The 23,736-nt window shown below is 45.1% G+C and overlaps 1 protein-coding gene across 2 annotated transcripts in view; it reads left to right on the top strand.

Moving 5' to 3' along the window:
- LOC144148180 (transmembrane protein 145) overlaps window positions 1-23,010 on the top strand; it is a 30,065-nt gene extending 7,055 nt beyond the window's left edge. The window contains exons 2-8 of one of the 2 annotated variants that reach the window (XM_077679766.1): window positions 1,280-1,454; window positions 7,345-7,578; window positions 9,496-9,633; window positions 14,938-15,193; window positions 18,219-18,382; window positions 20,962-20,974; window positions 21,518-23,010. In XM_077679766.1, coding sequence (XP_077535892.1) covers window positions 1,280-1,454; window positions 7,345-7,578; window positions 9,496-9,633; window positions 14,938-15,193; window positions 18,219-18,382; window positions 20,962-20,974; window positions 21,518-21,525 — 988 coding nt within the window. In that variant the 3' untranslated portion in view covers window positions 21,526-23,010. The remainder of the gene's footprint in view (window positions 1-1,279; window positions 1,455-7,344; window positions 7,579-9,495; window positions 9,634-14,937; window positions 15,194-18,218; window positions 18,383-20,961; window positions 20,975-21,517) is intronic. The other variant, XM_077679764.1, reaches the window with a different exon arrangement.
- The last annotated feature ends 726 nt before the right edge of the window (window positions 23,011-23,736 follow it).

Raw genomic sequence — 23,736 nt, 5'->3', positions numbered from 1 at the left:
ATCCATCGCAGGGATGTTTGTCTGTCTGCCGCCACCGCTTCTACAGGTAACATCGTCCACTCCCTCACCCCTCTTGGTGCAATCACACAAGCAAAGAACTGCTTAAACCGGCAACGCTCACCAGCACTCCTCTTTCTGCTTCTATGGTAGCACTCTTTGACAACCAGTAGCAAGTGTATCCCACTTGCCACCTCTACTTACTGATGACAAGCCCTTGCTTCACACACCATAGCACGACGACTCAACTTGCTTTGCTGACTTGTAGCTGCGTGCTTCGTCTGCTGCTTTCTCCCACAGGAACAACGACCCTGCCCGGCAATTATCTACTACATTGTGACGCTCAGTCACTACAATATATATCGTAATCCCGCTCGAAAAAGGGAGAGACTGCAGGCCCACGGAGATTGGCAAACAGCTCTGTGTTTCTCCACTTGAGTGTAAATTGCTGCCACGCAGACCAGCATCAGCGCGTCGGTTCAACAATCTGTAGCTGCCTTCGTGTTTGGGGAGTGTTATCAACGTAAAATTGGTCACTATCACATCATAAAAGCAGCCAAATTTATGGGAGGAACATGGAGATTTTAAGTTGCGCAAAAAATGTCAATGGGACAGCAAGTCAAGCGGCTAAGTCTGCACATAAAAAGAGTTGAGGGAGCTCTTGCTATTCCTGCCCCCAACCCCCAGTGGGTTCTGGAATATGCCTGTCACCAGGAAAAAAAAAATCCCGGGGCATCTTCACTAACGTGAAACCTGGGGAGGGGTGAAGCGTGCAGTGTATAAGTGTATTCTTGGCGTTTTTGCCAACAGAGATGAGACCGTTGGGAGGGGGGCACAGGTATAGAGCTTTGCTGTAAAAGTCTCGTGTCTTTGAATCATGGAGCTCTCTAGCACAAAGGGGTAAACGAGTGTCCCGGTGCTTTAGTACCGCGACTACATGAGACGACGATGACGGGAGATGCCAACAGCCCCAGCTCGTAAGGGGCTTCGCCCCTAAAAGGTGTCCATATGTATGTGCATAACGATGGGTCGTTAAAATCGTAACTGCTCCTGGTGTTAGTAAGAAGTGGCATGATGGGTACAAGGCTGTTCCTCGTGAGGGACACAGGCGGAGCTGTACAGTGCAAGTTAAAATGTAGCTGCAGCATCAAGTTGAAGTGGGGTGCATCATCCGCTCACGTTTATGAGGGGAGAGGGCTGGCATACGAGTGCATCCGTTGCATGTCGTCGCACGGGAAGAGAGGGGTTGACCGCGGATTGCCTTGGCTGCTGTCTTGCGCAGGTTCTGGTACGTGAGCATGGTGTCCTGCTACCGGGAGGGCGAGGGCAAGGACTGCAAGTGGAAGGACTCGGTGGACGAGGACATCCCCATCGACTACGACATCTGGCTCGTCAACGGCAGGCCGGACGCCCGCTCGCACAACGTCTTCGAGTACCAGTTCTCCTTCGAGCAGCAGGTGGGGTGTCTTCGTTGGTCGTTTCTCATGCTCCCAATGAGGGTAGAGTGTTCTTGTGCCACTCCGTTGGTACCACAGGGTAGATATGCGAGTGCCAAAACTTGGCTCGTTTCCAGCACAGCGATTGCTGAGAGTGCAGGGGGTGTGGGGGGCAAGAAAGAAGATGTGAAGTGCGGTGAGCTGGACAAGTTGGTAAATATCTATGGTGATTGCAGTGCAAAACGATACGAGACAAAAGAGAGGGAAGGACGCAGGCGGACATGGACTCTAAACTGAAGCTTTTACTGGGAAAACATGACTATACAGAGAGTCATATCCACGAGGAGCATGCATGAATTAAATCAAAGCTAAAACTGATGTGATTTAATTCATCATCATCGGCAGCAGCAGCCTGCTCAGGTATCTCCTGCAGGACGAAGGCCTCTCCCATTCACTTCGAACAGCTCCTGTCCTGGGCTGATCGAGTCCACCGTTTACCACAGAAGTTCCGTATTTCATCTCTCCATTGGATTAATGGCCTTCCTCTTCTTCTAGACCCATCTCTTGATATCCACCCTCTTACCCTAATCATGACCAGCCCAAGTCCATTTCTTATACCCCGACTACACTAGGGTCTGAATGTCATTTGAACCAAATGTCACCTGACACAAATGGGGGGCTTCGAATGCCATTCAGAATCCGCCGTGCTACGCTACAATTTTGATGGCATTTGAAAGCTTTAAAAATCGCTCGCCGTGCTGTAGTGGCGCTGTTGTCGGCCCGTTCCGTTTTCGTACAATAATACAACAATCAAATTCAGGAGCAGTCTAAGGTAGTAAAATGATGTCAAATTAGAAGAGACACCAGTTTTGACTCTTAATGTGGTGACTGTTTGCGTAGTTTTATTTATTTATTTTTTTGCAACTGACCCTTTGGTTTTGAGAGTGTGGAAATTAAATATGTTGAATTCATATTTTAAGTAAATGAACAGTGAACAAAGTTCCACAAACAAAAAATATTTTGTTTGTTTTACTGTCGGAAGTGTTATATTTTTTATTGCTGATCGAAGACTTTGCGTGCGAGCGTGCTAGAAATGGCATTTGAAATCCCAAATGTCTCTCTCGGTGCTCATTTGGCTCGAATGTCATTTGAGCCGAATGGCATTTCAAAACCTAGTGTAGCAGCGCAGCTGGGCATTTGAGTCAAATGACGTTTGGTTCAAATGACATTCGGACGCTTGTGTAGCAGGGGTACTAGTTTTCCAGTTTGTTTCCTACATACTTCTCCTCAGCTGCTGCTGTTTTGTGATTGCCGTTGTTTGGTTGTCATTTAGCCTGTCTACACTATCCTTGTTCTCCCTGTTTTTTTAAAAGCGTGAATTTGTTTTGGAGGGTTATTTTAAACTTCTGCTTCATTGCTATGACTCCATGCTGGGTTTCTTACTTTGCTTTCCTTTTGTTTCCTACACAAAATTGAGATTCTGCCTTACCTTGCACCTAGCCATCCTATGATTGCTGCTCCAAATCTTGCCTAGCACGTACACGTCCTGCACAATACCTAAGTTGATTTCGTTCTTTGTTTTACCATCGTGACTTTTCCATGTACAGGGGCCGTCATAGGTAATTGGAACGAGGATTTGTATCACAAAATATTTGTCTTACTGACTTAATGGCAGCCAATACCGATTTACAGGAAGCTTTTTCTATGAGGGAGGGCTTGTTTAGAGGCACACCAATGTAGCCAGGCAGTTTCGGGAAGAAAAAATTCCTGTAAATTTACGGGACTGTGTTCCCATTACTTTTGACAGCACCTGTACATTTTCTATTCTTTCGTTTGTAGAGGAATGTGTTCATCAACCTCAGGTTATTTCTCTCTGCAAATCCCACCAGTGTATCTCCTTGACTGTTGTGATTGCCTTTCTCTCATTTGCTTCTCAACTACTTTTGCGTTAGTGCCCCATCACAATTATGAATGGCATTGTTCCCTTATTCATTGCTGACTCGAAGTCTTCCTAGAAACTATCTTTGGTGTAATCATCATAGCTGACTGTTCGTGCATAGGCTTGTACTATCTTTAATCTCTATTGCTTGTTTAGCTTGGTCACAATGACTCTGACACTATGCATTAACTCTTTCGTGACCGCGGGAAAATTGACCGATTTTTAGGTGTCCAAGAAAACATTCTTTTTTCTGCTAAAAAAATTGGTTAGGCACTAATTACAGGAACACAAAATGCAGATTATTTACTGGCCTTTCCAATAACACCAGTTTTTTTTTAATGTTTTCATATATCATATTGCTGAAAAAAATATCAAAATCAAAATTTTTGTCAAGTTGTCAAAAAAATGCTAAAAGAGGAGGTGTGTATTACAAACCACCGGCAATAGAAAAAAATTAGAATATACATTTTGTAGGGAAACATTTCAAAAACACGCCCTAGAAAAATCGACTTGCGCAGAACAGTTTGTCAGATATAAAAAAAATGTTCGCACACGTGGTGCTCGTGACATGCGGTGAAGCCCAACCTCCATTTCAAAATGTGCAATTCCGGGTGGTTCCATGGAAGAAATCTGGTGGTTTGGCATTATCAAAGGTACCAATTTGTCGCCACGTAACGTAGAAATATCTTGTCAATTACTGACTGCATTTACAGCAAGCACAATATTTGTGACAAGCACGCGATGCGGAAAAAACATGCATGAAGTTGAAAACAGAACTCCGTGTGACGTTCACGGTCAGTTACGGTATCTCTCAAAACAAAGTTGGGCTTCATTATCACCTTCTTACTCGCAATTGTAGCCTTGCTTGCAAAAATGAGGTACGATGCGCTAGAATCGGGCCCTGCAAACTTTGGCCAAATAGCAGTTGCGCGATAAAAAAGATCAGCACAACAAGCCTCCTCCATTGCAGCGCCACCTAACATTTTTCAAATGAAACAGTACAGAAACTTATCGGAGACTCCGTCCGAATAGACAGTTAAACTAAGCAGTAATATTAGACACCCGGATATACCCTCGTATGGAAACGAAACTGGAAGGCGAACAGCTGGCAGTGTAAGGCCGGTTTGAAGCGCTCTACTCGTCGGAACAGATATCTGGCGACTGGTTATCATCTTTTGACTTATTGCAGAAATCGAGTTAGGGTTGGTTGAAATCAGGAGCGGCATGCTTTGTTCCAGGATCAGTTGCGGACGCTCAAGGCGCCATGGCAGGTAGCCTTGAAGTTGGGTAACTGCGTAATAGCGCTAAATATAAATTTCGTGATGCAGAAACAAAACCGAAACTGTTGTAAACTGTTCACGAATGGTCCTGACGTAAGTAGAACTACCACACAACTTAGAACAATGTGTGCAAAGGCAATAAACCTGCCTAAAATCATAAAGTAGCTTTGCAAACAGGCACTGCTTGACATTTTCAGCCGATTTCTGGGATTATTACTGTCAGAGTGCAAACCTGACGATTGAAAATCGTTTGCTGGTTCACCATTTATGCCCTGATAACAAAAACCAAACGCTGAGGCAGAGTAATTACGAGTGGCACTCATTCTTTTTTGGTAGCAGTGACACGCGATGACCATGCCCCTTTTCCACACCCAGGTGATTCAAACGTGTGTTCAAAATCGTGTTTTTGTGTCAAAAATGAAACCAAAACTGATTTTGAAAGGCCATTTTCTGATCCAAACAGCTTTACTTGTTCGAGCAACGCCTGGAACACTATAAAAAGGCGCTTCCAAAGTATTGTTCAAATTCATCATCACCAGCCTATCTACGCCCACTGCAGGGCAAAGGCCTCTCCCATTAATCTCCGATTACCCCGGCCCTGTGCTAACTGCTACCAATTTATCCCCACAAACTTCTTGATCTTATCTGCCCATCTAACTTTCTGCTGCCCCCTGTAACGCTTGCCTTTTCTAGGGATCCACTCTGTTACTTAATGACCAATAGTTATCTTGCCTTCGCATAACATGCCCTGCCCACATCCATTTCTTCTTCTTAATTTCTACTAATATGTCCTTAACACACGTTTGTTCCCTGACCCACTCTGCTCTCTTCTTGTCCCTTAATGTTACACCTACCATCTTCCGTTCCATTGCCCACTGAGTCGTTCTCAATTTAAGGGGGCAGTTGGGTCTTTGGGGCCGAAAAACGGTAAAAAAAAGCGTTTTCTCAAAAATGTCATTTTTGGCCTCCACGGCCATTTTTCTATCAGTCTGTAAATTTCCTCATCAAAAGGCACCATATTTTGTTGTTATTATATTATAATAGCATTTTAAAGTGCACTCTACAGCTCAGTAAGCGCAGAATTCGATGGTGAAACAGCACTTTTCTTGCAATGCAAAGCTAGCATTTCATCCTCAGATATCTTGGCACCCAGAGCAGGTACAACTTTAATTCCTTTTGCTTCTGATACCGAAATGTGTGGAGAATACAATGTTGGAAACAAATTTTTCAAATGGAGGCTTTGGAAAATTATTATTGTGTTCAATTGGCACCACCTGCAAGCAATTTCTGGCAGAGCACGGGAGAAGCGAAGTCCCCTGTGTTGTAAAACGACCAAAAATAGCTGAATCAAAAAAGTACTTCCTATGTTGTATTCTTTAGTCATTTGTCTGCCTAGCCACGCAGTAATTGCCATTCTATATGGAGTGGTTATTTTGTAACTGTGACCCAAAATAATGGCAATTAATCATTAATTAACTCAAAATATAATCAACTTACTAAAGATTTAATGACAGATTTGAAATCAGCACAAAAAACTCTATAACGCAGTGCAGTTTCATTAAAATTGGTTGGTAAATAAAAAAAATAGCTCTAAGACCAGTCTGCCCCCTTAAGTTGAACCCTCTTAGTGAGCCCCAAGTTTCTGCCCCGTAGGTTATTTAAAATCGCCTATTTAAAATTGTTCAATTTGAACGATTTTAAATAGGCGTGGTCACAAAAGAGTTATTATCTTAATAATTAATGTTCATTACGTAATCTCCATTCTGATGAATATGGCCGCCGCTTTGGAAAAATGCAGCTACTAGTTTAGGCAACATATGGTGGGCTTGCCTTTCCCGACATATTGACGTGGATCTTTGTCATTTTTTTGCAACTGCTCAATCAAATTTTCATGAAGCCGCCGATTGGCAAACAAACGTCGCTCACAGATTTGAACAGACAGGCACTTTAATAAGCAGATTAGGGATGCTTTTGGCTTTAAACCACCTGAGCTCTGAATTGTTTGCACCGCGTTATCTTCAAAAGGCCGTGATATATATATATATATATATATATATATATATATATATATATATTTGGTTCTGCTTGCAACTTTGCGGACATCTCGTTGACACCTTCATCCTCTTTTAATCATAGAGCGCAACTTATATGGCTAGGTTCAGGCACAAGCTTGGCCATACGCCTCCATTGCAGTGCATTGTTGTGAGTGGGATCCCGATTTTGCTCCCCACAAAGGGCATTGGCGGGTTATCTCAGTCACCCATGTTTAGTATCAATCATCATTCAGGCAAGCTACCCGCTATCAACTATAACAGAAAGTGGAATTGTCATCTCCCTGCTTATTGTACGCCACCCACTCCTGGAATGGTTTACTGGTCACTGACCAAAGTCAAAATATACGAACGACGTTTCGGGAGCACTACGGCTCCCTTGTTCACACTCCCTTGTCCAGTGTGAACAAAGGAGCCGTAGTGCAACCGAAACGTCATTTGCATATTTTGACTTTGGTCAGTTTACTGGTCAGTGACCAGTAAACCATTTCAAGCATGCTTCCTGACCAGACAGTATGCCGTCAAACCCTCAACTACACCCACCGCTGCCGTTACATTCCTTGTTCCCGCCGACTTCCCCGGGAAGAGAGTCGGTGACCCCAACGTTTTTCCCTTCCCCTGCGCCCCGACTCTACACACAGGGCAGCCTCGAGAGGGTGCTGCTGTTCCTGGTGCTGTACCTGGTGCTGGTGGGGCTGCAGGTGTACGCGGTGCTGCGCCAGCGCCACCTGGTCACCCGGCTCTTCACGGCCGCCCTCTCCCTCCAGCTGCTGGCCTTCCTCTGGACGGCCGCCCACCTCGCCCTGTTTGCCTGCAACGGCCGAGGGGTACCCGCGCTGGGCATCGTCGGCGACGTCCTCTACATGCTCTCGCAGGTGGGGTGCGAGGGACTTTTAAAGGGGGTACGCTGCTCTTTAAACAGATTCCTTTAATTGTTAAGTAAACTCTGTGAAACTTGTCAGTCTTGCTGCTTCTTTTCCCCACTGATTTCAAATATGCCATTATTTTTTAGTAAATCAATTAGTTGCCAAGATTAATAATTAGAGATAATTAGCCATTTTTGGAGGAACAATAGGCAAAGCAGTGTTTGTCATAAAACTGTAATTGTTATATTTTCCAATACTATGAACCCTGGTGAGTGCAGTAAGAGAAGCAGTTTTTTGATGCACCGCTTGGAACTGATTTTACAGCTTACACCTAATTTTACAGATAATTTGACAAATCCTCGGAAAACAAGCAACTAGTACAAGTGTAAACTAACATAGAAAAGAAAACTTCTACATGGGATTTTATTTCTTGCCACCCCTTTTAAATGTGTGGGTGTGTGCTCATTATTTCTGTAGGACAGCAAATTTTTTTTGTCCAGTTTCATGCCTTAAACTGGTAAGCAAACTGGTATTACCAGTTTGCTTATCAGTTTAAGGTTTACCAAATTACCAGTTTACCAGTTTAAGTTTACCAGTTGAAGTGCTTACCAGGTAAGCACTTCCCTTTAATTAAATCACAGTTATGCATAGTTCTCACTGATGTCATTGTGTGGCGAACATTTGTGTAAAAACATGTACCTTGTCTTATCTGCAATCACAGGGAACTCCCAACAAAGCTTCACTTGAAAGCTTTGTATAGAACGGAGCACAGCCTTTGTTTGTAATGCACACGTTATTGTTATTGTACCCCACCTTTTACCATTTTCCTGTTCAACTTCTGTGACCCCAGTGCATATCTCAGTGTTTTTATTTTCATCACTATCATCGTCATCACCACCAGCCTATCTACGCCCACTGCTGGGCAAAGGCCTCTCCCATCATTCTCCAATTACCCCGGTCCTGTGCTAACTGCGACCAATTTATCCCCGCAAACTTCTTGATCTCATCTGCCCATCTAACTTTCTGCCGCCCCCTGCCACGCTTGCCTTCTTTAGGGATTCACTTTGTTACCCTTAATGACCAACGGTTATCTTGCCATCGCATTACATGCCCTGCCCACGTCCATTTCTTCTTCTCAAGTTCTACTAATATGTCCTTAACACGCGTTTGTTCTCTGACCCACTCCGCACCTATCATCTTCCGTTCCATTGCGCGCTGAGTCGTCCTCGATTTAAGTTGAACCCTCTTAGTGAGTCTCCAAGTTTTATTTTACCCGGCAGCAAATGCCTCAGAAATTGCATGCTGAAAAAGTGCTGTGCTATGGGGGTGTGCATTTAACTGTCCTCCAACATTTCTAGTTTTATTCAGCACTTTTCTCAGCTTTCTGCGAGGGCAGTCTTCTTTTGTGCAGCTGAATGTTAAGGGGGTCAACACAGCCACACTCTGAATAAGAACCCAGGCTAAGCACATGAAATAAAGTGTGGTGGCTGCCTTCTTAATCGCATTAGTAGTTAACAGTATCTCAGTACAAATATATTTGTCAGGCCTTCCAGTTTAGACTGTTTAGGACTGTACTCTGACCTCAGTGACAAGTCTGTAAGATGTGCACCAGTGCTCACTCTTGTGAGCATCTTTCAATCATTTATCAGGTGTTCCAGTTTAAACTTTCTGGGACTGTACATACACCTCGTGACGGCTTCGTTGTGTTGCAGGTACCTTTACAGCATTTATTGAGTGTTCCACATTGAACTGCTTGAGACTGTACTTTGTACTACGTACTGCAGCCAGTGAACATTTCTAACGGCTAAACCACACCGCAAGTAGGTTTCAGTCATCTATCAGGTGTTCCACTTTGAACTGCTCGAGGCTGTACTTTGTACTAAGGTTTAATTTCTTTTATTTGTGGTTTTTCTCTGTTCTTCGCAGTCCCTGTTCATGCTGCTGCTGCTGTTGCTGGCCAAGGGCTGGGCCATCACGCGGGCAGAACTGACCTGGAAGCCTGTGCTCTTCTGCATCTGGCTAGTGTACAGCCTAATTCAAATTCTGCTCTACGTCTGGAACATGGTGAGTGCGTCTTTTCTTCCAAGTGCAGAGCACTTTAGGGGCTCGCCTTGTTGCGTAGGTCGCTCACTGGACCCGAGTAGAGAAACACGGCGTTCCGGTGTTGCGGCTGTCGTCGCGGCGTAACCCAGAGGCTCGGAAAGCCAAGCGGTTTATATAGTCGTAAGCGTTCGAAATTCGTGAACTGCTGGCGCTTCTCATACATCTCCCCGTTGTTTACCGCAAAGAAAACTGCAGGTACATTTGAGGCAACATATACGCAATTAACCGACAGCGCCCGTGTTCATTTAGTTAGGAATGCTCGTTGGGTTGGTTTTTACAACATTAAACGAAAAAAGTGGCAGTGCAACACCGGCATGTGCAGGAGGACCAGCAAGCACACAAAGAACGGAAGTCCCGCTGGCGCAGTTTCAGGCTGGGTGCGCGCGAGCACTGTGGAGGTGGGAAATTTGAATTGCATTGGGTGGTAGCAGTGAGTGGATAACGGCGCTACAGCCTATTATGGCAAATCACTGCTCTGCACTTCAACCCAACAGCTTTCACATTGAGTGGAACGGCTTTATTTTTTCTTTCGCTGGGTGTAATTGTCTTGATTCACTAAGAACCTTGGAAGAAAGATTAGGTCATAGTTCAGTTGAGTGAGCCACGGAAATCAGAACGATTTGGGCAACACTTAGAAACAGAAAGTGATTGTCTTGTATTGGGTAGCAAACTCAAGTGGGCAATATCCTCCTTGCTCAAACCAAGAAAAAGTTGAGTTGGGCAAGGACATTGCAGAATAGGAGCAGTGGAAAGACAGTGGGAGGAGAGGCCTTTTTCTTGCGGTGGACATTAAAAATGTACGACTGATGAGGGTGGTTATTATTGTTTGATTACCCATTTATGCTGCTCTTAACTGCAGGTTAAACTGCAGGGTTGTTATTTTTCTTTTCCATAAAATCATGTGCTAATGTTCAGTCCGGAGTTTACCTTATTAAGAATGTTTCTCGGGTTGACGCAGCAGTGAATTGTTCCTGGTAGAACTACCTGCTGCTTGGGTTTGTTTGTGCATTAGTCTAATCCGTGTAACTTCGAATAATGTTTTAGGGGCAGAGCCTAAAACTGGGGCTGCTGGCGTCTACTGTCATCGTCGTAATCATCGTCTCATGTAGTCACGGTACTAAAACACCGGGAAACTCGTTTACGCCTCGCGCTAGGGAGCTTCGTGCTCCAAAGACAGGAGACTTTTACAGCCAAGCTGTATACCTCTACCCCCCCAATGGTTTCATCTCCGTGGGCAGAAACGCCGAGGCGCCAAGAATACGCTTCGCCCCTCCCCAGGTTTCACGCCATTGGAGATGGCCCGGGAATTTTTAATGTCTTACGGCTGCTGTAGCAGTGTCGTGTTAGCCTTCCTGATCTTTCTACGCTTCATCTTGTCTTAATATGGAATGGCGTCCGCTTGTTGCACACAGAGACAGAGGTTTGCGCATGGAATAGGCAGACAAATGTTAGACCTGAGAAAGACGTCTTGCATCACGTCTTCATTTTGACACCAAAGTCAGCAGGACTGAAGAGGCTACAACTAGTATGTCGGGCCCTTCATGTAGCCCAAGATTGATGCAATGGCAGTAATGAACGAAAGGTGCCGTGCTGCCACTGCCGATGGAAGTAAATGGGATGACGAAATGAACCAGTGTTAGACACGATGAAAATGTCGCGTGACAGGATTGGCGAATATTGGATGCAGGCGAACATTAGATGTGGGTGAATATTAGGAATAGAAGGCTAACGACGAAATATATCATAGACAATCGCGGATAGCCAAGGTAATCTGAAAAGATGAAAGACAGACTGAAGCAAATAAGTGGAGGGGAAGAAGTGAATCGAAAACATTGCTAGAGATGTACAGTCTGACATCAGAGAGGAAAATCTCTGTGACAGCTCTAATGGCAGTACTTTGCCTTTTGAGGCTAGGGCAGGGTGCTTGCAAACAAAGAGCTTTGTAGGGAAGCATGCACGGAATGATGAAGCATGCGGAAAGGAAACATGATTGGGCACGTAGTGTTGGGGTGCGATTGTATCAGTCCAAATTCATCTGTGGGAAATGCTCGCCTTCACGAAGCCCTAGGGTTTAAAGGAGCACTGACACCAATTTTCGGCGTTAATATTATTGCACAGTTCGCTTCCTTCACTGAACAGAATACCATGGGTGAAATATGAGCGGCCTGCGACGCGAAGAACATAGTTCAATTGGATCTCATTTATTGCGCCGACGGAGCAGCGCACGGAGCGGCACTCAGCAAATGGACATCAGCGTGACATCACTCCAGGAGAGGAAAAAGAAGTGACGCCACAACGCTCGTCAAAAACTCGTGACGTCACTTAACGCGCGCGGCCCCACGAGTGGCGAGCGGGCGCAACACCCTCTCAAGCGGGCGCCGGTGACGTCCGCACAAAGCGGTGAGGTCAGGCAGGGAGTCAGTCATATGCGCCGTTCGGGATGAAAGCGCGGGAATTTGAAACAAACGATTTTCAGGCCGTTCAATGTAATTAACTATCGCGCGCTGAAGTATTTGAAGAGCTGTTTCAGGTTGGCCAGACCATTAAGCATCGATAAAAGCAATAAAAGTGTAACATAAAATGTTCGTGTCAGTGCTCCTTTAACAGTGACACAGTAATAGTAAACTTCTGTGGCTGTAGAGGCGACTAAAAGAAGATTGAAAAGCTGGTGAAAGAACAACTGGGAGGGAAATACAGTCTAGGACAGTTACCACATGCAACAGACTCAATTTATATTGAGCCTGCCGCTAAGAGCAGTGCTGGAATTAAACCAGTTCTACAACGCAGATGGATTCTTTGGGGAGATGGCACTTGTAATGGCTCTGTTATAAAGGGGATACCACTAACAATCAACAGGTGAGGCTCTTCAGTTATCAGTCCTGGCCTGACTGCAAACTTCTCGAGAAGCAGTCCAACATTTGTTTTTTATATACATATATATTTCTGTCATTGTTGCAGAATCGGCAGCCCCATTCCATTCCGTTTCCATTCCGAGGGATCGAAACTTGGCGCAGTTTCATTCCTTTCAATTTTGTGGAATGCCAAACCTTCGCCCATTTCCCACTCCTGGATTGGCTGGGCGGGTCAGATCCATTCCTGTAATTCCTAAGCACGCCTAAGCGACAGTGCTGCAGCTATAAGGATCGACAGAGAACTTTGGAGCATTTTGGGGGCCCATTCTATTCTCCTTATGTTCCAGGAGAAAAGGTGCCTAATTCCATTCCCATTCCGTTCCTCCAAGTGTTGTTGCCATTTCATTCCCATTCAATTACACGGTTGCAAAACGATGGAATGATTTTGGAGCTATTCCAGTTTTGGAGTGGTAACTCTGCACAGGGATTTATTTCTATGGCTTGGGGAATCTTCGAACCATCCGTGGACCAGTGGCATAGCCGGAAATATTTTTGAAGGTGTATTAAATGCCGCTGGTTTTAAAAAAAAGAACGAAAAGATCCTGTGCCCCAGCAAGATTTTAGTTATTTTTCGGCTTTAATAAACCGGCATCCTTCTTATTTTTGTTTTTACATTATAGTGTAACGATTTGGTGTGCAAATAGCATAATAGCATATGTAAAAGAAGGGTGGGCACTCAGAAAGTTTCAGAGGTGTTTTGACACTGAACACCCCCCCCCCCCCCCCCCCCTGGCTACGCCCCTGCCGCGGACTATCCACAAGGGTGAGTTTGAGATGTTAAATCGAAGAGCCCTAGTGACACAGGTGTCTTGACCTCTTTACTAAGTTCCCTTCTGCTAATTGGCTAGTAGGTATGCGTAATCGAACATTACAAACAAACTTGTTTTGGATCATGCACTCTTTGGGTACTGCGGCCAGTTTAGCTGGTCATTTTTCTTCACTGACTAGAAGGAATTTTTTTGCTCCATTTGCTCCATGTTTTAAAAAGCACGCTATTTACGGTTTGCGTATTCTGAGGGCCGTGGTGCAGGTAGCGACATCTGATGAATTATTCTCAAAGCAGTCTCACATAATTTTGTTGCTGATATCTATTTGCTTTCGTATAAAGCAGCTTGAATGTTTCGAAATTCACTTACTCAGGGAACTAACCCGGGGGAACCAAGTGCAAATAGTGTGGGAGGGGGTAGCATGCAATAGGCCTGTATACACCTACAAGGGTTTGAAACAAGGATGTCCTCTCTCTCCACTGCTGTTTACGATCTAGATGCCTGAAAAAATTGTTAATGCACATTTGGCGTCTCTTGCAATGGATAGATGATTGTGAGTTGTCTTTTTTTAGATGAAGTATACGCCTACAAGGGTTTGAAACAAGGATGTCCTCTCTCTCCACTGCTGTTTACGATCTAGATGCCTGAAAAAATTGTTAATGCACATTTGGCGTCTCTTGCAATGGATGCCCAGATGATTGTGAGTTGTCTTTTTTTAGATGAAGTATACGCCTACGAGGGTTTGAAAGAAGGATGTCCTCTCTCTCCACTGCTGCTCATGATGTACGTGGCCGAAAAAATGGTTAATGCATACAGGGTGTTGCGACGATAATTGGAAAAATTTTAAAAATTTTTCCTGAGCGAATTGCCGCTATGTTCGCGCTCAAACTTCACACGAAGGTCGCATTTTGTGGTCTATTTTGTTTGACACCGGCAACAACGGCGGTACTTACCTGTTTATCCTGAAAATAAATAAAAAACGATTTTCGCCTATGGGAAAATGGCGGCTGATTTGGACGTGCGAGCCGAAAACCGGGTTTTCTAATCGTCTGCTATCTCATTCCTAGGTGCATTTTTTGATCGTCTGCTGCACCATTTGGCTCCTTCCTACCGTGAATCCCAAACGTGCGTTTCGCTCTGCATACCCAAGGTGGTTCTGTCGTTCCAACACCAACTTGCGCTGGCTTGCACGTCCAAATCAGCCGCCATTTTCCCATAGGCGAAAATCGTTTTTATTTATTTTCAGAATAACCAGGTAAGTACTGTCGTTGTTCCCGGTATTAAACAAAATAGACCACAAAATGCGACCTTGTTGGCAAGTTTGAGCGCGAACAGAGCGGCGGTTCGCTCAGGAAAAATTTTTAAAGCGTTCCAATTACCGTCGCAACACCCTGTATTTGGCATCTTTTGCGATGTATGCCCAGACAGTTGTGAGGTATTTTTTTTGGATGGAAAAGACACCTCATCAACATCAGGGCATTATTCATTGCATGGACTGTGCGTGGAAGTGTAAGTGGATGAGATGGGTGGGTGGGTATTGGACGTGACGGAGGTGGTCCCCTCTCCTCTCCCTTCCCCCTTGGCAGACGGAGGTGGACGTGATTGAGGAGATTGACGAGTACCAGACGTACCCGGGCTGGATCTCGCTCTGCTTCCGGCTGGTGGTGACGGCGTGGTTCCTGACGGAGCTGCGCTCCACCATGATGGACGAGATGGACCACCGCAAGCTGCGCTTCTACCTCCACTTTGGGGCGGGCCTGCTCTGCTGGTTCGTCTACCTGCCCGTCGTGGCTCTCATCGCCCTGCAGGTGTCCGCTCTCTGGCGCCAGAAGTTTATCCTCGGTGGGTGGCCGTTTTTTAAAGTGATAGCTTTCTTAGCGGGACCAAAGGCGTCCCGTGAAAAAGCTAGTGCATTTCTCCGTAGACCGGTTGGTCGACCGAAATGCGCTGATGGGATCTCTGGGAACACGACCCATGCGTGCTGAAACTGGCCTTCCATTGTGTGAAAACGGTTGCTCGAAAATCGGGAAAAAGGCACGCTTCTAGATAAGACAGTATGCGCATTGATCATGAAAGAGGAGTGCAATAGTATACCGTATTTTCGCGCGTATAACCGGCACCAAAAACGCAAAAATTTCTGCGGCAAAGTAGGGGTGCGGATAACACGCTGGGTTTTTCCTTTAATGCAGCTTCACGGCAGTGCACGTTGCGCTGTGAAGCTCCTACGCAGTAGCACTGACTAAAGCTTTCCATGGCAGCAATTGTGCAAAACATATCAAAGACAAGGAAGAAAAAACAAGGACGAGCGCACTGTACCAACTGAATTTTATTAGTTCGTGTATTTATTATTTTATTAGTCAGTGTATTCTACTTGCTTAATATACACCGGTTCTCTCTACTTAGTATGTGATGTGTTGCTTGAGCAGTAGCTTTGGTGTAGCCTTTCCTGTATAAAATGCAAGGGCAATACGCGGGGATTTTTGTTTTTTTTTTTTCCTTTCTAGCGGGCTGAAAGTGGGGGTGCGGATTATATGCGCGAAAATACAGTTCCTTTATCTCATTAATTACACATCAGTATACGTTTACATCATTCGTAGGTGCATTTAGTATGCAAAAAAAATCGTCGCATGGGTTCACTTTTCGTTTGCGTTTTGTGTCTGTAAACAAAGTTTTGGCGAGAAAGGTACTGCTGCGTGTTTATGAATAACAGTATTTCTTTCCACTTTCCAGTCCCTGTGTCTTCTTTTTCATTTCCTGGCTCAAAACTAGGTGAAAGAGTGCAATTTTGATGGTTGCTGTAATGCCCAAAAAGGGCATAACTGACAAGCAGAAGGGCATTTCTTCAGAAGCCTTCAAACTCGGCTGCGAACAGTAGAAACAATTCCCATCGGTGTGTAGCTGTCTAAGAGGACAGCTTTGAAGGAGGGAATGCCTCGATTTTTAAAAGGAACGAGATTCATGTGTGAAAGGAAATCAGTCTGATTACTTCTCTGTGTCACGCCTCATACATTCATGCAACAGCCCATGCCTACAGAAGTCAGATTGACTTATATGTACAACATACTAGGTTGCCCTACCTCCAAATACATTGACCTATGCTTGATGAGATAGCTAATCCAGTAAATATTGATCGGCTAACAATTTCTTTATCAATCAACTATTCAATTCAGTCAATATCTCTTTGATGCCCAAAACTTTAATTTATTGCTTAAGATTGTGAAAAAATATGAAGTCAGAAAAAAATTTGGTTCATTAGGACGGCCACATTGACTTACACTGGGAAACACTGGGCGCTGGCTGCCCATATAACAGTTGAACAAGAAAGCTACTTGATCAGCATGATTTATGGTTCAAGTGAAGACAATAACGTAAAGTCTGTGTTGCTATCATTTGTATTAACAACAAAATTGCACTATTTTGCTGACCTGTCATTGGCTCGTTGAGCCCCCAGGAGCGATGCAAGTTGACGCGCATAAACAAGATTTTTTTTTAGCTCACGGAAGTTCGTGCTGCCCTCTTCTTTAAAATTTTTTAAGGTCCACGAGCCTTTGTCTGTCAACAGATGGTGTTAAAGTCGAAAAAAAAACCAGAAAGGGCGAAACAAAAAAAAATATTGTTTGAGTTGTTGCTCCTGAACAACATTGAGCGTCAAAGGGATATTCACTTCAGCTGTTGGTGGAATTTTCATCATCTCTACACAGTTGCTCTTCGCAGGGAGGGCAGGGCATTGGTCAGGGTTGGATGTGGTGTCCATACCTGCCAACTCTCCCGATTGTACGAAAGCTATCTCAAATCTCCCGAAAAGTGGCCGCCACAGTAGAAGCTTTTTTTTTTTTTTTTAAATCACGTGTGTACGTCAGTCTTTCCTGCTGCGACAGTTGTGGTGCTGCAGGAGGGCACTCGCCACTATACTTCTAGTTTATTGTAACCTTACCGTAGAGTACCGCTAAGTATATTCTAGGCACTATAGACTGCTATAGAGCACCGCGCATCTGGGCAAAGGCCAGCCGCGAGACGCGCTCGCCACCATACCGAAAGAAGGCGAGGGAAATGGTACCACAACTTTCGCGTCTGCCTGTCGTAGCTGATGTTCCACGCATAGTTTTGGCACGAAGCGTTGATGCGAGTACTTCGAGAGTGTCTGCAATAATGCGGTGTGTTGTCAACTTGAAATTTGTAGCAACACCGGCCACTTCGGATCGCCAACTGCCAATGGTTCGGTGAAAGGGGGCATGCGCGCCACGGCGGCGGCGCCGATCGAGGCAGCCATGGCCGTGTGTGCGGAAATCTGTTGTGAGCAACCTCCGCAAGGATCGCTAGCTGCCACCACTGAAAACAGGTCTTTCATGAATGCGGCAGGCAGGCAGGCATCTTGCTATAGGAGTCATTGTTTAGAGCACGACCGGGTTTGGAGGAAGTGCGAGCGCATTTTGTACACTAGGCCTACGCCACCTGCCTAAACGTCAGTTGCATGTTTTCCCAAGTTCAGTTTTAAGATCGATGGCGCTGTCAAAAGCAAAGAAGTACTTGCAAGTATTTCTGGACTCATACACAGCTGAGTTTCCGTGCTTCGTAACTTCGCCAAAAGAACAAAGCAGTTCAAAATAAACATCCTCACCCCTTTCTGGTGTCAATCTCCAGTCTGTCTCAATAATTTGCAAAAAAAAAAAAAATCCTTTTCTCTCTCCCCTCCCCCCCCCCCTTTTTTTTTTTTTCTGCAGTCTCCCTAATTTTCCTGTTGCCAGGTTGGCAGGTATGGGTGTCTAATGAGATAAGTTCAGTCAATCAATTGAACCACACTTATAAACGCAACACTTTATCTGTCAGTCAGTCAGTCTCAAACGCCACCCCCCTCCCTTCTTCGCAGGCATCAGTTCGTGCGCGGACTTCCTGGCGTATGCCATCATCACACACCTGCTGTGGCCCACACGGAGCCAGCAGTACTTCCAGCTCCAGTCAGAGCTGGACCCCGGCGACGAGCTGGAAGAGCTCAACGAGGCGCCCCACAACGTCCAGGCCAACTGCCGAAAGGTCTAGGCTCTATTAGAAAGAAAACGCAACACATTCCACTCCCACTAGGGGCGACGACGCACTCAACGAACCCGCTTGCACGCCCGTCCTGTCGTCGCAGTTTTCCACCCTGTGCCTGTACCCTTGGCTGCCGTCGCATGCTCTCTGAATGCCTGCCTGCCCGCCCCTTCCGCTTCGGGCCACACAGATATGCACGCAATCGGTACGCCATCGCATTGTGCCTGTTGCTTTTCGGAGCCTTGTCGCGCGTGGTCCTTTACTTGATCTCTGTCTTGTTAAGCTTAGTGAGGTTACAAGTACTTTGGCTGCAACCGCCATGCTAAGTCGTAAATGAAAAGCAGTAATTTTTTGTCCCTCCTAGTTCTGACTTCATCATGTACACAAGGGGTATGGCCAGTGCATCTCATCGTGCCTGTCGCTTTTCAGAGCCTTGGCGCTTATTTCTGGCTAATTAGGCTTAGTGAAGTTACGTGTACTTTGGCTGCAAACGCCAGGTTAAGTCGTAAATGAAAAGCGGTAATTTCTTGTCCCTCCTTCTTCTGGCTTCACAGATCTGTACGCAATGGGTATGCCAGTGCATGGCGCTCGCCTGTCACGAGCCTTGGCGCTTAGTTCTGGCTGGTTAGGCTTAGCGAGGTTACACGTACTTTGGCTGCAACCACCAGGTTAAGTCGTAAATGAAAAGCGGTAATTTCTTGCCCTTCTGCCTTCTGGCTTCACAGATCTTTACACAATGGATATGCCAGTGCATCGCTTTGTGTCTGTTGCTTCTCAGAGCCTTGGCGCTTAGTTCTGGCTGGTTAGGCTTAGCGAGGTTACGTCTACTTTGGCTGCAACCCGCCAGGTCAAGTCGTAAATGAAAAGCGGTAATTTCTTGTCCCTCCTCCTTATGGCTTCGCAGATCTGTACGCGATTGGTATGCCAGTGCATCGCATTGTGCCTGTCACTTTTCAGAGCCTTGGCGCTTAGGCTTAGCGAGATTACGTCTACTTTGGCTGCAACCGCCACCCCTATGCTTTAAATGATGAGTGATCATTCCTTGCTAGTCTGGCCTCATTGAATTTTCAAGACCTGCCGGTTCTTTTTGGTTGAACGACCGGCATGCGTCACGTTCACACACTGGACTTGGGATTGCGGTGGCAGCGATGTAAACATAATCTTTGCTTCATAGCGCAGTCGAACCCGGGTATGTGAAACTCGAAGGTTGTGGGAAAATATTCTGATGTAATTTTGTAAATAAGGAGCAGTCATTTCTCGTTCGTCTGGCCTCGTTGAATTTTCAAGACCTGTCGGTTCTTTTTGGTTGGACAATCACGGGACTTGGGATTGCGGTGACAGCGACGTAAGCGTAACCGTTTGCTTGGTAACGCAGTTGAACCCGTAGTTGCGGAACTCGGAAAAATAGCCTGGTGTAATTGATACTGTGATGTACCAAGTTTACAATGTATACGAAAGATCAAACTGTTCAGTGTAAGCAATAGTTTCACGAGTGCCTGAGCTAAAGATGAACCGATTCAGCTGTGTTGTTTCTACATTGTGTTTATGCATCTGATGCCGATTGAGGCCTGCACATGTGCACAATGCATGATTTTTGGCCTTTTTGTTTTTTTGTTGTTGCTTTTCTTCTACAAGGTCGTGTAATGACCAGCAATCACATGCGTCGCCCATGTTTTTCGTTTCTCCAACAGAGCGGGGGGGTGTCGGTAGTTAGGGCTGTACTTCTTGTTTGAGCTTGCAAGGCTTGTATGACACATAATTTTATTGTTGCTTTCTCTTTAGTGCTGTTTGTTTTTTAACACAGATCTTAATAGGTAGCTTGTTCTGCCTTTATTATTACTATTTTTTCCCCTCTAATGCATAGTGATTTTATATCTGTATAGGTATATCTGGCCTCACCTTCATTGCTTGGAAACATGTTTGTAGAAAGGTCATAAGTCATGTGCTTTTTTTGCCATATCTGCCTGCCTAGATACGCACACTGCTCACGCAAACTGTGCCTCAAGCCACTGTGCCCGAAAAGTTGAGGAAGACTTTGTTGTGCTGCCAACCTGAATGCAACACGGTCAGCTGTAAAAAGTGTAAAATAGAGGGGCACTGCATCCATGTTTGATTGGGAAGTCGCGCACCAGCACAGAATGATGCACAAACCACCTGTCGCAGTGTGTTGCATGAACGTTATAATTTGTGCCTTTTGCCAATCACGTCAGTTGCACTTTTTGAAATGCACATTTTGTTGCTGCTATTATAATGTACATTTAGCATTTCTTGTTTTTTCCTCCGTGCTGTCCATTTGTTGTGTGCATTTGCACCTGAACTGTAGTTAGACCACATATACTACTTTATCACTGCTTAGTTAAACTTGTGTTAATGTTCTTGTTTTTAAGGCATGTTCAAGGTTGTAGCACCTTATGTATTGTATAAGCCTTGATTCATGTTTGTGTATACATATATATATATGTAATATACATGTGCTCGAAGGGGTGTACCCAAAGGCTGCAAGCTGTGCCCTATGCTTTTCCAGCACCATTTTCTTTTGTATTGCTTGCATCTGACTCGTTCCTGTTTCGTTTGCGTTTCAGGAGTTAATAGAATGTAAGTAGGTCTGAAGCCAAGCATGACAAATTTTTGGGCTACTTATCGGGCTTTTAATGCATGCAATTTAAATTCATTCAACTGCATGTGCACCTCACAAATAGTAGTGAAAATGTCCCAAGTGAACCCACACCCGAATGACCATAAGCTTGAATCTCTTTGCAGAACAGTACAAATATTTTTCGCAATTTTCATGTTTGGAAGTGATGGTTGTTGTAAAGTGAGAAATATTCTTGTGTGTGCTAAATTTGTGGCAGGTTGCTCATTTGTTACGTGCGCACCAAGTTATATTTCTGCAGCACAGCATCTCAGGGGAGTTCCCCTCTATGTTCAGGCGTAACACTTGCGTCCATAGGTCCGCCTAGTTTCGGAACACAGTTGACGTTGAAAAAACCAGCGTAAAGGTCTGCACAAATTGCACTGTTATGTCGCCGGCCTGTCACTTTGAAGCACACTCTCTATTTTCCTGTGCAGAAAAAAACTGTGGCAACTTAATCTTTGTTTCTCTCCACTTTTTTTCCCTTCCCCCTTTCTTTTTTCCAGCACGATAAGGGAAGTCATGCGATCATCTTCTGCTAGGGAAGAAATGTGAGAGAGTGGGACAGTTCCACACGGGGCTTTTAAACGTGCTTCCGCGTGCTTCGCATCGCTGCCTCCGCGGTGTACAAATGCTTCCGCCTTATACGCTTCCTTATACGTAGCAGCCTTTCGAGGGGCGTCCAGTACTTAGGTGCCATCGCAGTTTTGCGTCGGGATTTTCCGTTCTGCGCTGCTCTTCCGGCTCAAAGCAGCCACTCCGGTGGGCGAATGTTTTCAGCAGCGTGCACGGTGTATTCGTTTTGATGACGGATGTGTACATTTGTGGTTAATCGTGCACTGCTGTTCGGAGGCCTCGTAGATCTGACGTTTTAGCTCAGCCAGAAATGCCTGTGTCCGCTATTTTCACGCACAAGTCAAAAATTGGAACGAGGACATCGTTTGTTGCCTATTCTTTTAAACCAACTAGTGTGATTGTCAGCTCGGACAGGGTTGTTGCCTGAAGTAGTTTAGGAATATACTAGCAGGAATAGGTTGCCTGCCCTACTCCCTTGTAGAGAGTCAAGACCCGAGGCTTGAGGATGAAGCAGCATTGGCCGATTAGAACCAATGCGGATGCTGAAGCAAAATGTTCTGTTCTGAATTAAGCTGAATGCTGGTTTAGTAAAGCTAATGGTAATGGTTCTCTACTGAAGCTAAACTAAGTGTGTACAAGAAAGTACTGCTATGAGTATTCTTATGAAACTGTTTTGAAGGTCCATGAAAAATTGCATTTTGTTGGGAGAAAATTTCTGTAGATTTTTTGCGAAAGCGTTTGTGCCACTATATGAAATTTAAGCATCCTCAGTGCAACAATTTAGGCAGTCTGCTACTGTATAGGTAACTGCACACAACGTGCTTGCATTGCTAATGGTACAACTAAGCGCTGCTGTGTCTGAGTGACTAGAATTGTTCTTGAAATTTCACGTAGTCGCCATGTCACTTCTTTCAGCACTTTTTTAATAAGTGGGGACAAAAGTGTGATATTATGTGAGTCTACTGGCTGTGTCAAGCAATGTGCCGCCGAGGGGCTGATAACTTTGCTAGTACACTCAACTTTTGCATGAATGCCCGCCATGTATTGTTCTGCTTGTACATTGCGAGTGTTGCAATGTCTGCGCTCACAGCCGCGGACGTTTCAAGTATTTTGTGTCTAGTCAGCGTTGCCAGCGCACGAACTGTGATTCGCGTTTCTGCTTCTACTGCGCAAAGATGTTTCGTTGAGGGCAAGAAACGGAAGGTGTGCTCACTGCAGAAGAAAGTTTTATTGCTGTGTAAGTTTGCGCCAGCACAAAGAAGGACGCCCTGCGTGTCTCCGCTTACTGCGAATAGGCTCCCGCGTTCTTCAAGGTCACCTTGGTTAAGAAGCCACAGCACCCCTCTGCTGCTTTCTCTGTTATTGAGCATGTTTGTAGCATCTGCTTTTGAGAGAAGAGAAAATAAAAACAAAGTGAGACTGACCACGTGCTGGTGTTTCTGAAACTTCTGTGAATCGTCCGAGTTCTAACAGCTGTGCGTGTCGCTCCCTCCTCTGCTGTTATATCAGTTTCCGATGCCTTATCCACAGCACTGTTGCAGAAGGTTGTAAAATTTTTGTAAACTCGCTAATATTTTTGTTAAGGTGATATCTGGTGGGAAGTGGGGAGGAGTCAGTTAATCTAATCTTCACTAGGTTTCTGTTTGCTGCCACCTTATCACCGCATACTTTCATTTTTAAAATACAGCGAAACCTCGTTAAACTGTACCTGACGGAGATGTGAAGAAAGTATGTACTAAGTGCCACTACGGTTTATCTGAATGCATTAAGTTAAAGGGAAACCAAATTGGGGATTAGGCTTAGCGACGTATAAAAATAAACTACGGCTGATGTGGGCATGGTCTGATGAGATTCCACTGTAATGGTGTTTCCCTAAGGGAGAATGAAAAGCCATACATTGTTTTTCAGGGGGGAGCAGGGGGGGGGGGGAGGTTCAGACAAAATTTAACTAGGTTTTCACTTCCAGTTTAAAACGAATGGAACGCCATACATTGTTTTCGAATGCTGGTCTGCACTGCATTATTCCGTTCAAAAATTTACTCTAATTTTTTTAACTCAAGCTGCCCTTAAATGTTGATCAGCTTCGCCCCGTAGGCCAAGTTCTCTCCATTTTCAGCTGTCGAGCGAGCGAGCAGCCCGTCGTGCATCT

This window comes from Haemaphysalis longicornis, unplaced genomic scaffold (assembly GCF_048455015.1).
Source record: "Haemaphysalis longicornis isolate Haplotype H1 unplaced genomic scaffold, Haemaphysalis longicornis Haplotype H1 scaffold_8, whole genome shotgun sequence".
Taxonomy (NCBI): Eukaryota; Metazoa; Arthropoda; class Arachnida; order Ixodida; family Ixodidae; genus Haemaphysalis; species Haemaphysalis longicornis.
This window is presented reverse-complemented; position numbering and strand designations above follow the sequence as displayed.